This window comes from Haemaphysalis longicornis, unplaced genomic scaffold (assembly GCF_048455015.1).
Source record: "Haemaphysalis longicornis isolate Haplotype H1 unplaced genomic scaffold, Haemaphysalis longicornis Haplotype H1 scaffold_8, whole genome shotgun sequence".
NCBI lineage: Eukaryota > Metazoa > Arthropoda > Arachnida > Ixodida > Ixodidae > Haemaphysalis > Haemaphysalis longicornis.
In genome coordinates, this window is record NW_027526445.1 from 121,823,985 (window position 1) to 121,838,076 (window position 14,092).

The 14,092-nt window shown below is 46.5% G+C and overlaps 2 protein-coding genes across 4 annotated transcripts in view; both read right to left on the reverse strand.

The window, feature by feature from the left end:
* The window catches only part of LOC144149196 (uncharacterized), a 135,916-nt gene that overhangs the window by 46,429 nt on the left and 75,395 nt on the right, over positions 1–14,092 (reverse strand). The window lies entirely within an intron of this gene.
* Positions 10,254–14,092, reverse strand: part of LOC144150017 (uncharacterized) — a 27,867-nt gene continuing 24,028 nt past the window's right edge. The window contains exon 4 of the mRNA XM_077681792.1: positions 10,254–11,652. Within this exon, the coding sequence (XP_077537918.1) occupies positions 11,412–11,652 (241 nt within the window). The 3' untranslated portion in view covers positions 10,254–11,411. The remainder of the gene's footprint in view (positions 11,653–14,092) is intronic.

Sequence of the window (14,092 nt, forward strand, 5' to 3'; positions counted from 1 at the left end):
GAAAGAACTCGAGCTCTGTATGAGAGAAAACAACGTGTGTTCGCAATAAGAGCCGCGAAAAAGCGCAAGTCAAATCGAATGCCTTTAATCGGTACAACGCTCCGAACACTGTGAAACATTGCGTGCCGTAGTAACTAAACGTTGTATTGAAACTCGCAGTATCATAAACATCATTTACGAGACAGCAAGCCGTAACTAAGGTTCCAGGGCCGGTTGAAGAAGAAAAATCAAACTTTTTTAAAACAATTAGGAAATGAAGAAACGTAATTGTGTCGTTGCACTTTGTAAACCCGACTTACACGCAAGCGCATCCAATGCTTTAGAAATAATTTGGTCAGACTGTTTCGCCACGTCAGCAACAGAATATCTTGGGAAAGAAGCATACCCTTTTGCTTATATATAGGTTTTTCACTCCTCTTTCGTAAGTTCAGAGCACTTCATGGGCCCACCTTGTCGTCGTAGCTCGCTAACGGTCGATGCGACTGCCGGAATCAGGCGGCCCAGCGAAATAACGGACCGAAGAAGAGCTTGATGTACCGTCGTCAGGGGGTCACGTTGAGACTTCGAAAACCACGCGTTTTAAATAGTCATAACCGTTCGTACCTCGTGAACCGCTGGCCCTTGTCATACATCTCACCATTGTTTAGCGCAAAGAAAACTTCAGGTACATTGCACGCAAAATCTGTGTATACAACCGGCAGCCCCCACATTCATTTAGTTAGGAATGCTCGTTGGATTGGTTTTTACGATAGTAGGCGAAAAACGCGGCCGACCCCTACATTCATTTAGTTAGGAATGCTCGTTGGATTGGTTTTTACGATAGTAAGCGAAAAACGCGGCCGCGCAAGAAAAAAATGGCGCGTTCGGAATGTTGCAGAAAGGCTCCAGCTGGGCAAACAAGAAATGGCGCACTGCCACAGGCACGCTCCAGCTGCGCAAGTAAAAAATGCCGCGTTCGAAATGACGCAGAAAGGCTCCAGCAGCGTAATAAAAAAAATACGCATTCGAAATGACACAAAACAGCTCCAGCATACCAAATTAAAGCAAGCACAAAAAATTGGCCGCGTATCTCTTCCTATCTTATATACCCACAGCCAAACCTAAACGTCTATGGCCGGTTTTTATGCTTATACTTGTCAACATTGTTGAACAAGAACAAGACATTACGCAAAGATAAGGCAGAAAATCAATACATAAGTAATATTGGCAGTGTTCCTTCATAAAAAAAAATCACAGATGCTTGATTTTTGCGACGTGAAATATTACATCCACTGCAGAAAAAGAAATTCACTCCGATAAAAGACAAATGTCGACAAAAGACGCTAGTCTTTGTCGACATTTGCCAAGTAAATGCCTCCCTTCTATTTCCCGCAACGCTCATGCTGTTCTTCCATCGCGTTCCTCCTAAGTTAAACACGCTCAATTTACATTTACCGCGTTCCACTGCTCCAGGCCGAGCGCCTCGATGAGAGCGCTGCCGTACGGCGGAGACGCGCGTGAATTGAGGTGCCCTACTTCATCGTTTATAGAACCACGTTTCCCTACTCCACGTGCGTTCCAAGCAGACCATGAAACTAATCTAGTGGAACCTTTCTTAACTTTCGCCGCTTGAATTCTTAAGATGCCGCCAGACGCTATAGTGGCGCGGGCGACAGCAGGCGACGGAGTAAAGTTCTTTTTCTGTAGTGGATGTAATATTTTTATGTCGCAAAAATTCAGCATCTACGAATTTTTTTATGAAGGAACACTGCAAGTATTACTTATGTATTGATTTTCTTCCTTATATTGGCGTAATGTCTTGTTCTTGTTCAACAATGTTGACAAGTATGAACATTAAAACCGGACTTAAACGTTTATATTTGGCTGTGAGTATTTAAGACTGTTGCACAGATTCTGTTGCACTTTGGCCGAGTGGCTGAATCGAGGCACAGTCAGAAAGACAGACAGACACAGACACACAGACCGGCCAAAATTTCTCGGTTTAAGTAGGCCAAGAAAGTCTATCGTCTTTAAAAGAACAAGACTCCCGCTGGTACAGTTTCAGGCAGGGGGAGCGCGAGCACTGCGAAGGCGGGAAATTTGAAATGCATTGGGTGGCAGCACTGAGCGAATAACGGCGCTGTAGCCCATTATGGCGGATCACTGCTCTGCACTTCCGACAGCTGTCGCATTGAGTGGAGCGGCTGTAATTTTTTTATACGTTCTGCTCGGAAGCTGGGCTTCTGACCCCGGATATACTATTCATCGAGTTGACCTTCATAGGCCTGTATTTATTTATTTATTTATTTATTTATTTATTTATTTATTTATTATTAATTGGTTGATTGATTGATTGATTGATTGATTGATTGATTGATTGATTGATTGATTGATTGATTGATTGATTGATTGATTGATTGATTGATTGATTGATTGATTGATTGATTGATTGATTGATTGATTGGTCTATCGATCGATCGATCGATCGAGTGGTACGTGTCCCACCAGCCTCTGTACCACGCGCGCTGCAGCAGCATTCGTTCCGAATCATAAAACCTGGTCCAGTACCTCATTGCGGGCATGTTCAACTCAGTGGGTATGTGTCCCTTTGCTACAACCCCAATTGTCCCGTGTGCCGGAGCTACGCCTGACGTCACGTGACAAGTTCTTGCAATCGGTACCTGCAGCTGAAGGTACGCAAAAATTGTCGTCTGTCTGTCTGTTTGTTCGTCGATTCAGCCTTCCGGCCTAAAATTGAAACAATTTTTCAAGAAGTACATATAAGCAGAGCCGTTAGACACAATGGAAATAGCTGGCATTGAAATACATGTCCCCACTACTAAGCACCGTGATACCGTCAAGTTTTTGAAGGCAAAATGAACGTAGTCAGGTACAATACAAACGCTTTCGTGAAAATAAGAGCCAAGGGCGCTATTCCATAAGGCCCGAGATAGCGCGCTCCCGAGTTTCCATCTGCTCAAGTTAACAAAGTGGGAATAGGAGAGCATCGGATAAGCTCGAACCGAACCTGCGCAGTCGCGCGGGGCACGCTTGGCATTATCAGCGCGCCCAGTTGAGGCCGCGCACGTTGAAAAATTTACACCATCTTCCCGCGAGGGAAACCATGGGGTAGATGCGACGCATCGGGGGTTTCCGTTGCGTTTCCGTTATGTTAGCGTGTCCATTGTTGTTGTGTGTCCATATTTTACGCAGCATGTTCACCCCCGATGCGTCGCATCTACCCCATGGTTCCCCTCGCAGGAAGATGGTGTAAATTTTTGTCGGGGTGGCCGGTGCTTGCTACGGTTGCGCCGACCACCGCGATAGCAGGCCTGTTAGTCTCCATTCAAATCATCGGTGGTCATCGGAGGATGTCATCGGCGGAGCGGCGGCGGAACGACTGAGCAGAGCGGCGCAGTTACCGCGTTTATATGCAGCGGAATGAGAGAGAGCAGCACATAGCAGCGCATGCGCATGTGTTAACCGAGCGCAAGCTGCGCGCTTACCCGCACCCACGCACAGCTGGCACGGCGACGGAGCGATCGCCGGCGAGCTCTAACACGCAGATGGCGCTGCGGTGAGAGCGGCGCTCGCGCGCAGCTGGCGCCGCGAGGAGAATGGGGGAGGGATGCGGACTACGCCGGACGACGCCGGAGGGACAAGGCGAGTGAAAGAGATGCGTCGCATCTAAAAAGTACGGCGTGTGCAAACATGTGCGTGCAGCGCCGTCTAGAATCTATAGGCCCTGCGTCGCGTAAGGTACATAACCCCGCTATTTCCTTTAGAACTGCGGCCTGGCCCCAGCCTTCTTTCAAAGCTCCGCCCTCTAAAAGCGTCATGGAGCGGATCCCATTTTCTCGGTGTTCTGTTCTTCCACTCCACTTCTCCGTGACATGGAATATCACAGTCACGAAGGCAGGCGGGAAGCACGCGCTTGGACCCCTGAAAGGAAATGCAGAAATAGGCGAGATAGATCCTGGTAGCCCATAATGTAACTTCTAAACAGAAGTAACCTATAGCATAAAGGTTACAATGGAGCTAGTTTCATATTTTCTCCATCCCAGTCCATTTCAAGGGTTACAGGCGTGAAGTTAAAAGCGGTGTAAGGGTTGCGTCCCCGATTTATAGGTTACTTCAACAAAATCTGACATGCAACTTTTACGTTGTAACCTATAAAACGCCCTGTAACCTATAAGAGATGCTTATCTCGCCATCTCGCCAGGCGACCTGTGATTTCTGCATTGCATGACGGGATACAGAGAAATGGCGGCGCCCGCAGGCCCGGTGGCCGCGTTTTCGCGCCACTTGAGCCTTTTTACCGCTGTGATACCCCTACGATGAAGCGAGGGTTGCTGTTACAAGACTTCTTTGTCGGCGTGAGTCGCGGAGGCTGTGGCGCGCCCGTTTGTGACTGGCAGCGCTACACGGCCCGTTTTTCTACGACCAGCATGAAGTTCGCATGTTGGACCAATGCCCCGGCGCCAATGAAAGCCAACTCGGTGAGTATATTCCCCTCACGGTTTACGTGTTTTCATTGGCTTTTCAATTTCAAATTGCAGCATTCAAGACGGATTTTCGTTACCTGACATGGTTGCTTCGCTGGATGTTTTAGATGCGGAGCGTCTCATTCTCGGGGGTATGTCCCGCGGCGTCGGCGGTGGTCTGGCGTCCGCACACCACCGTTTCTTGGCCAATCCCCCACGTGGGTACGTGCCGTAGAAGAGGAACGAGATCCACTGACTGTGCACTTCAGCGACCATAAGGCCGTCATACTCAAAGTAAGAAGACGTGCAAACCTAAATAAATACCTTTAGATACCACTTCAATCTCGTCTCACTCGCGTATATACGCATGCAATAAGGAAAAGTACACCCATCTCCCCGAAGGGAACCATGATGATGATAAATTCTTTTATTAGGAAGGGGAGGACCGAAGGTCGCTGGAGGGGGAAGAGGGGGAATAGGGAGGGAGGTAGACACCCACTAAATCACGCTCGCCAGGCCACTGGCAACGCCAAACTCGGCTAAGGTCACCAGGTGTTGAGGATGTTCGAGAATGTCCCTATGTAATGCTTCCATATTTGAATTTTGAAAAACACTATGGTTTAGTCTATGAAGATCAAAAGCGGAGCAGTGCAGACTAAGATGGTCCATGTTTGCTTCACACACAATGTGGCAGAAGGTACATGTGCAGGGGGCAGCGGTGCCAATGCCCTTCTTCCGGTCAGCAAGTATCTGCCATTTATGGATCATATGAGGTGTAGTGGCCGTGTTGGCAAGCACTTTGTTAATAAATATTTCTTGCGATCGGCTGAGGGGTAAATTCTTAAAGATTTGTGGAGGGGTAATGGTTTTTAATCTCTCGCGGTGAAGAAACCGGAGGTAGCGTCGTACTCGCGCCATTTCGAAGTGGCCACCTGGCAGCGAGTCCGCGTAGGGGTCATCGCGGAGGTCGGGAGATCCGAGCAGGAGAGGCTGGAGATGTACAGGTATAACTCCAGATTGTGAGGTGGCAAGACCATGTGCCACCTCGTTACCACCCCCGCGATCCCCGACGTGTCCCGGCGTCCAGCTGACCCTGGCGTCAATGTCGTTCCTCTGCTTGTGCTGGAGTATCTGGCGGATGCGTTGAGCAGTGGCGTCGTCTGTTTTTGGGTCCTCGATACTACGTAGTGCCTCAAATGAGTCTGTATATATGACGGAAGGCCCGGTGTTAGCTCTGAAGGGAACCATGAGTAGGATAAATGAGCATTACGGGGTTCACTACATTTCCACCAAATTTGGCTAACCAACATAACGGAAACGCAAACGGAACCCCCATGACGCTCCGCATCCTACTCATGGTTCCCTTCGGGGAGATGGGTGTAATTTTTTTTCTGTTGTCCGCGACGGCAATTGAATGAAATCACGGCCTTGCGTTCGTTGCGTCAGATTAGAGCGGACTATCGGGCAAGCCCGCACATTGTAACAAATAACGGCGCTCATGTTTTCTGCGCTGTTTGCGCACCTTCGTCATGTGTTAAGCGTTTTGTTTACGCTGTTGGCTGCATCGGGCGTACTTCACAAGTTATTGGTCCATGTAATTTTCAGGTAGCTCTGTCTGAATAATTCAATTTTTTCTCATTAAACTCTAATATTATCGCGCTATTGTGTGGGTATTATCATTTTGTTTTAGGTGTCGGGGAATGGTCATTTTTCTCGCTGCATATCTTCAGAATGGTGCCTAGTTTATTGGTCTTGTAGGAATATATCCAGTTAAACGCAAGGTGTGTGCTGCGGGAAAGTAGTCCACTAAATGCTGCCCGAAATTTCTTAACTCACTTTTGTCCAGCACAAGCCTTTTTTTTTGCGGAAGATTGCCCTACGGCAAAATAAAAAGTTTTCATATGTACAGCACTCTTCATTTTTGTCATTTCTTTCTTTGGGTGGGCAAATATGGTGTTAGTCATTTTGAGGCAGCGGGTCATTTTCAGCATGTTCAGTGGGTTCATTATTCTCATTTGCACAAATCAGTCGTTTATTTATTCCCGTGGCACTGCAGGGCAAAATTTGTATTTCACGTGATCCTAGTGTAATGCAGTAAAGCGACTTTACAGCATGGTGGTATGTATGAGCCAGCATGTAGGCTGTTTGATTTTTGTTGTTTTTAACTTTTTTGATGATACAGAAATTGTGACGAATTTGGTTACAGGATGGGCTGGCCAAGTTACACAGAGACAGGTGCAGGTGTAAAAATGGGTGCTGCATCCTCATCGGTTCCTGGCTGTTCGAACAGTGTGGTTGCATCTGGCTACCTATGCTATCTATGACTTATCAGCACTACTGTTTTTCGTGCACGCAGTGTTCCTTGAGCTAACAACCAGGACGCCCCTTCGTATGACACCAGTTGAAATGAAGTCTGACCAGTGGAAACAACGGTATGAAAATGCAATAACTAACACACATTCATTCAAATATTCTTTGTAAAATTGGCAACCTGGCCTGCACAGACAAAAGTATGATTCACTTGTAAAATGCGAAGCCTTTGTTCAAGTGTTATGGTGCTATATTTCGTATGTTATTTTGCCTCATGTTTAGAGACTCTTTCTATCAGTTAGTTACTGCACGTAGGTTATGAATTCACATAAAGATGTCATCAGTATGGAGGTTTGTAGTTTTTGAGCAACTCTAGCTATCCTCTAAGATAGGTAATTTTGCAGAGCCAACAAGAAAAAGAGCGCTTTTTCGGAAAGAGCTCTTATAACGAAAAAGAGCTCTTTAATAAAGCTCCAGTTGTTAGTGAGTGCTTGTATTGTGTTCTTTTCTTCGTCTTGTCAATGTTGTGGTGTTCTTTCATTCTTAATGTATAACAACTGCCCAGCTGTCAAGCCTATTGAATTTTAACCCAAATAACCCTTCGGGTCATTACAGGTACAGACCTCCTGGAAATGCCACTTGAAGATTGGAGCCAGTTCTAGTTGTATGCACTCCCACAACACATCTGGACAAAGAAATAATGTAAGTTCGCGATTCCTTCTTACTGATAGCCGAGGAAGAAACCACCGATCAGAACACTTTACTGAAATGAAAAACTTTTCGGCTTCCACATGGGATGGAATGAAATGGCCAGTACGAAGAGGGAGAGGAGATGTTTAAGTACAGCCGAAAATGCGACGCAGATGGCGTCAGCATCGTGACAGCACGTCTCCTGGGTTTAGTGCGACGTTCGTTATGTTGCGTGTACTAGTGATTCCACGTGAAGGCGCGGAAATGTTTTTGTTTTGCCTTTTGCAAATGCATGTGCGGAACCCCAGTTTATCTCGTAGCCCAAAGTTTGTGCCTGTTCTGGGTGAGCATGCAGAAACATTGCGCGAGATAAACTGTAACATGGCGCGATTAAAACTTTTGAGGGTTGACTACAGTGGCTTCGCTTGTTCTGAACAATGCAGCCAAATTACCCTGCGTAACGATTAATGATGTGAAATTATTTGAAAGGCCATAAATCACTATTTCTGATGTGGCCTTTCATTTCATTCTCCGGTCTGAGTCTTCATTTCCGTGCAATATATTTTTGTGCTTCACATGCCTATGGTTTGGTGTGAGGGGTTTAAGGTTGCACTGCATCTTTTTCTTTTTCTAAAATTTTCTGTAGATGGCTCTTCAATGTGGGGAAATTGAAGTGACGGCCCCTCACATATATACCTCCATCTGCGGCAGCAGGGAACAAGTTATTCAGATGACCGCGGGAAATCTTCAGCGTGCCCTCATTTTGCGCCTGCTTGTGTACTACGTAAATTGCGAAGCTTATCTCTTTGAATTTTTCAAGTGCCTTTTTTCATGCAGAAAATTTTAGATCCCATTGAAAGTTTGTCCAAAAGACAGATTGCAATTGGCCTAAAAACATGTTAGTGCGGCATAAAAAAAGATAACTTGGCGTGGGAATCACAACTCAGGTGGAATTGCAAAGAGGAACCTAAGAGGGAAGTGTAAAGATGGATTCGTAAAGACGAATGAATTTTGAGTGTAATATTACAGACTCTGATCGGAGAATGCAGCGAATATAGCCATAAACACTGCTTTGTATGAAACAGTGAATTTGTAATAAATGTTCTTTCTAATTTCCCACATTCTGCGTTTTTTTTTTTCTGTGCGGAACCATGACAATAGCGCTGTAATGGGAAAGTGCACATCTGAGAACCATGGCATAAATTTAGCTCAAATTCGAATTCGTCTAAAATTCTTCAATGGCAGTATCCAAACAATTCTAAATACTTTGCATACATCCGTGCAAATATTGAGGTAAAGAATCTGTGTATTTGGCCATGTTTGTGAAGCTCTTCACGCAACATTTATTAAATAGGTTTAATTAGGATATGTGAATAAACCGTACTTTAACTGCAAAATCTAAAGCAATATATGGAAGTCTAATACTCATTAAGAAACGATAACAACATTGGGGTGGTTCGCAGCTTTGATTTTTAATAAATAACCCACAGGTGTTTCATAATAATAAATGTGAGTGTTCAAAACTACTCATGCCAAACTTCTGGAAATGTGCTCCTGTTAAATGTGCAAACATGTGTGCATGTACTGCAATTCTTTTTTGATAACTATGACCTAAGTTGTCACACAAGAATTTTTGGCTTAAGGTTATGTTATCACAAATTTGGAATTCTTTTGAAGTACGCTACCAAGTGAATTTTTCCACTAAAGCTTAATGTTGTTTAACTAAAGCTCAAATTCGTGCCTTTATTTTACTAAGAGAACTATCATGCATGTTTGATGCTGGTTTCTTACACCGCACAAAGCTGATGCAAACATCAAATTTAGTTATGCCTGTCCTTAAGACTTAATCGTTGCCAATATTCGCGAAGATTTTTGAGTGATAACATGGGTAATGATTATCGAACAGGTCATGCAATGCATGACCTGCTCAATATAAATATTAAGAGAATATTTTCAAGCTTTCTGGCACCGCCATTTTAGGAATAATAAAAGTAGCTTCAATTTTATTCACGTTTAAGTTTAATTCAAAATTAGGTTTAAGTTTAATTCAAGTTTATTCAGGGGAAGAAGAAAGACACCCGAGGCTTTCTGAGTTCATACCGCAATGAAGAGCGTGGTCGCACATATCTTCCACTAACCCACTTTTGTCTACCGCGCCCGGAAGGCTCCATCGTGGGCTCGCCACAGCGGCGTCGGCGAAAGCGCGCGTGGCACGCAACATGACACCTTGCAGGTGTCCTTGGACGGTGGTAGATGTCACCTATATAAAGGTATACATGCTGAAAGCTGCAAAGTAACCTATAACTAAGTAACCTTTACGTGTATAGGTATATAAAGGTTACCAAAATATAAGTTACATTTGTACCTATAAATTATGGGTTGCAAAAATTCGAAAATGTGCACCTCTACTAACGGTTACCAAGCATAGGGTATACGTTGATGTGGCAGGGCCGTCGCGCCTAGGGTTCTTCAGTTCCGCTGTAATTCACAGGGATCAGCAAGTCGATAGGCCCTCCTACAGGGCTCCTAACTCTAAGCAAGCCGAGGCTATTGCCACAGCGATCGCCGCCTCGGACTCGAAGTCAAGGACTATAATCACGGACTCTCTCCGGTCCTGTGAAAGCTATTTAGCGGGCAATATTAAAACATAACTGCGATAACCGCGGGCCTTACCCAGCCCCTGCAATGTCTATGAGCGAATACTGCGATGCCTGCAGACGAACACATTTATATGCCCTCCAGCAGTAAAGCATCTTGACCCTAAAATAGATGGATGGTGACTGCACTCTCTGGAGAGAAGGAGATCAAACTTTTATTTTCCGCAGGACCTAAGTCAACGTCCTAATTTGAAAGTTCAATTCACCGGATCCACGTAGTACTCCAGAATGTTCGTGCGGATCCGGTGCACGTGTTTGTAGAGAGCTTCCTGGGCAGCCTGGATGTTCACTGTCGGCGGGGAAGACAGCCAGAGCTCCCAGGAGGTGATGGAGGCGAGGGATGGGGCAAGAGATGGCGGGGTGCAGTCCCAATAGGAATGAGGGATGGATGGATAGGAGGAGGTGTCCGACACCTTCCACATGGTATATAGGCATGTCAGAGCAACCCTGAGGTGTCCCCCAACTCTTCCCCTACCAGAGAGGCATGGGAAGCAGCCATGCTCAATTGCGCGGGGATGAAGTCTCCAATGGCTCTAACTCAACGGGCGAGAGCGACGGCCTTGACCAAAGGGTTTCCGGAATATGAACTGCACCTGTGCGGAGGACCACAGGCCCTAACTCTCTTTTATTATTATCATAAAATGAAGTTTCACTAATCCTCCCCCTCACCTGTCACGCGAGGTGGCGTAACCACTGCAGCCACTAGACTAACTTTTGCTCGACCTCTGGCAGCGAGGTGCTGACACACCCAGTTTTTACCCTGGAGACCCAGGTTTTATTCCCATAACAACCACATTGAGTTTTTATTTATACCTTCCATCGGCAGCCGTTTTTGTGCCGGACAACAACGCCGGATTTTCGCAGACTGAGGCATTCAGGCCTTCGTCTGAAAACACTACGCACATAGAGGAACGCGGGGGAATAAAGAAGGGGTGACTAACTGAAAGGCTGGGTGCTACATTAGTTTGGGGTGTCTGATGCTGCGAGGAGCGGGGTGCGGGATAGGCCGTGTAAGTGATTCCGTTGTTGGCGGTCGGTGCATGCACAACTTGAGAGAAGTACTGCTGTTGCTGTGACGTGAAGTTTGGTAGGATGCTAGCGGCGGGATGTTCGTTCAGATGCCAGAGATGCTGTTAATAGACGATGGCTAGCAACGGGAAAAGACCCTGGGACGGAAGCCGCAACGAGGTGTGGCCTACAGCGACGCAGCGCAACTCCCCTGCGTTGTCTTGCGCACACCTCGAAGGTTGAGCCGCCGGAACCGTAGAGGATGGTCCTTGAGAGTACGCCGCTAAGAGAATGCCATTGTTTTCATCTGTTCATTCATCATCCTCAATGCCTCCTGATGCATTTCCGACTGGCCCACCATGTTCTGACTCATCGTATCGAGCGCGCTCTTGTTGACCGCAGTCATTTCTGTCATCTGCTGCACGACGACATCCAGTGTTTGGTCCTGCGTACGTTGCATCATCATGAGCATGCGTCGATTCTTCTCGGCCTCTATCTTCTGCATCATGATGAGCGCCAGCAATCTGAAAATAAAAAGGAACAGAGCACGCAAAAGTTAAAACTACAACAGTCACTACCGAATAAAATAAACAAGTGCATTCGTTCTAGCCTTCATCTCTTGCCCTCTACCGCTAGGTACCTTACACGCTGCACCTAAAAATCTTTTTCCACGGTGAAGTCCACGCAGAATAGTCAGGAAAGAATGATCTGCCAACCATTTGTCCATAGCATTTTAGGGCCTAGAGCGCAGATTGTGGATATTTACGTCATTCCGGTTTATTTTGCTTGTAATGATTGTCGCGCGAACCAGAAACTGCTAAACTTCCGCAGACAGCGACATTTTTTTTTTCTTTCTTGAAGGGAGGGGGGGAAGGGGGGGCGGGGGGCGGGGGGCAGGTGACTTTTTTTTAAGACAGCATAATTTGTTGTGCAACTGGCTTAAACGTACAAAGGAAAAAATCAACTGCCCCTCTGCCGAACGACAACGATGGGAAAACGCGAAGCTTTAGTCGCTGAGTTTGTCGTTTGATCGTCGAGTTTAATCGTTTGCTTGGTTCGGATTAAGCGCTGATTCGGCGGGTTCGACGCGGGTAGGCGCACTAAAGCTTTGCGTTTCCCCGTCATTGTCAGTACTTGGTTGTCGCACCACAGTCTGTCGCACACTTGGCACGCTGTTCTAAAGTCTTGTCCGAGAGAGTCGCGCTTGGACCGACTTGTGGCTCCTGCAAAGGTCTCTTTCGGGTCTCCCTTCAGGAGTGGGGCAAGTTGGGCGAGTTGGAAAGACATCTTGAACGGAACCAGCGTAGAAGACACGGAAACGGGGAGAAGAAACACACAGGACAATTGCAGGTCTAACACCTTATTTTTATCAGGTAGAAAGACAAGGACGCGGGTTCGCTTCCCGGCCGCGGCGGCCGCTTTTCTGATGGAGGCGAAAAGCAAAAACGCCCGTGTGTTCGAGATTTCGGCACACGTCCCCAGGTGGTCAAAATTAATCCGGAGCCCGAGTCCTCTACGGCGCGCCTCATCCCCTACGTTGCGTCGGCGAGTTAAACCCTACAATCAATCAATAAAATCAATATTATGTAGAAAGGAAATATATAGACATAAAGAACCACAACACAAGCAAAAGAAAACCAACAAAGCAAAAAAAAAACTGCGCAGAGATGTGCTACCGAAGGAAAATGTACGAATCATATACGCGCGAAAAGCCCAATCACGACCCCCGCACACGCGCAAACGTTTGAGTGAAGCAACACACTCGCTTGGCTAACGCACATGTCCTCCCTTTCCGCAATGTGGAAAGCTTCAATGTTTCGTGCGCAACGGGAGTCGTTTATAGCATTCCCCTGTCATGTGGGCGAACGTAGTTGGGCCAGACGGGCCGTTGCATAAATGTACGCTTACGTGAGCATCATTTATCATTGAAGGGTCCCGCCAGTTCTCATTTGTCATCACACTGTATCAAATGTGGCTGATCATCGACATTACAAAGCACTGACATTTTGTTTAAACGCGGACGGCAGATCACAGGTTAAGTTGTAGAAGCTTTCCACATTGCTGAAAGGGAGGACATGCGCGCTAGCAAGCGAGTGTGTTGCTTCACTCAAAAGAGTTTGAGTATCTGCGGGGGTCGTGATTGGGCTTTTCTCGCGTATGTCCGTTCGCTTTTAGTACATTTTGCTTCGGTATCACATCTCTCCGCAGTGTGTTTCTTTTTTTTATTTTTGCTTTTCTTTTGTTTGTGTTGTGGTTCCTTAGGCCTATATATTCCCTTTCTACCTAATAAAATGAAGTTGTTAGATCAGTGGCTGTCCTGTGTGTTTCTTCTCTCAGTCTCCGTGTCTTCTACGCTGGTTCCGTTCAAGGGGTCTCCCTTATTCGGGTCTCCCTTTGAAGAGCGAGACCAGGTCTTCGTCAACGATGACGGCGATGACGATGCTATATTCGAGCTGCTGCTGGGCGTCGCATCACCCGATGGTTCTCCGTTACGTCTCTTATGGCGTAGCTGCCGAAGCTCATTATCCAGCTTGCGAATCTCAGGATTTTCTCGGCGTCGCTTGGCCTCTATCTTTTCGGCGAAACGAAGCTGCGGATCCTCCCAACGAGCACAGGCTGACGTTGACGTTGCTGGCGTTGACGTTGACAGGCTCTCGCTGACGTTGCTTAAACGCATCCTGCTGCTCCTCTGAACGAATCACACGCAGTCTACCCATTACGGTGGCCAATTCCACACTGCGAGTATGTGCTACTCTGGAGGTACGCGCCACTTTGGTAGGAACTGGCCGACCAAAGAATCCATCGTGAGAAAGCTTCGCGTTCAACCATCGTCGTCGTTAGATCAAGGTGATTAAAGTCAACGATCAAACGACAAACTCCACAAATGAAGCTTCGCATTTTCCCATCGTTGCCCTTATACTGAGGGGAATTCGATTTTTTTTTATTTCAGTTCACCCACGATCA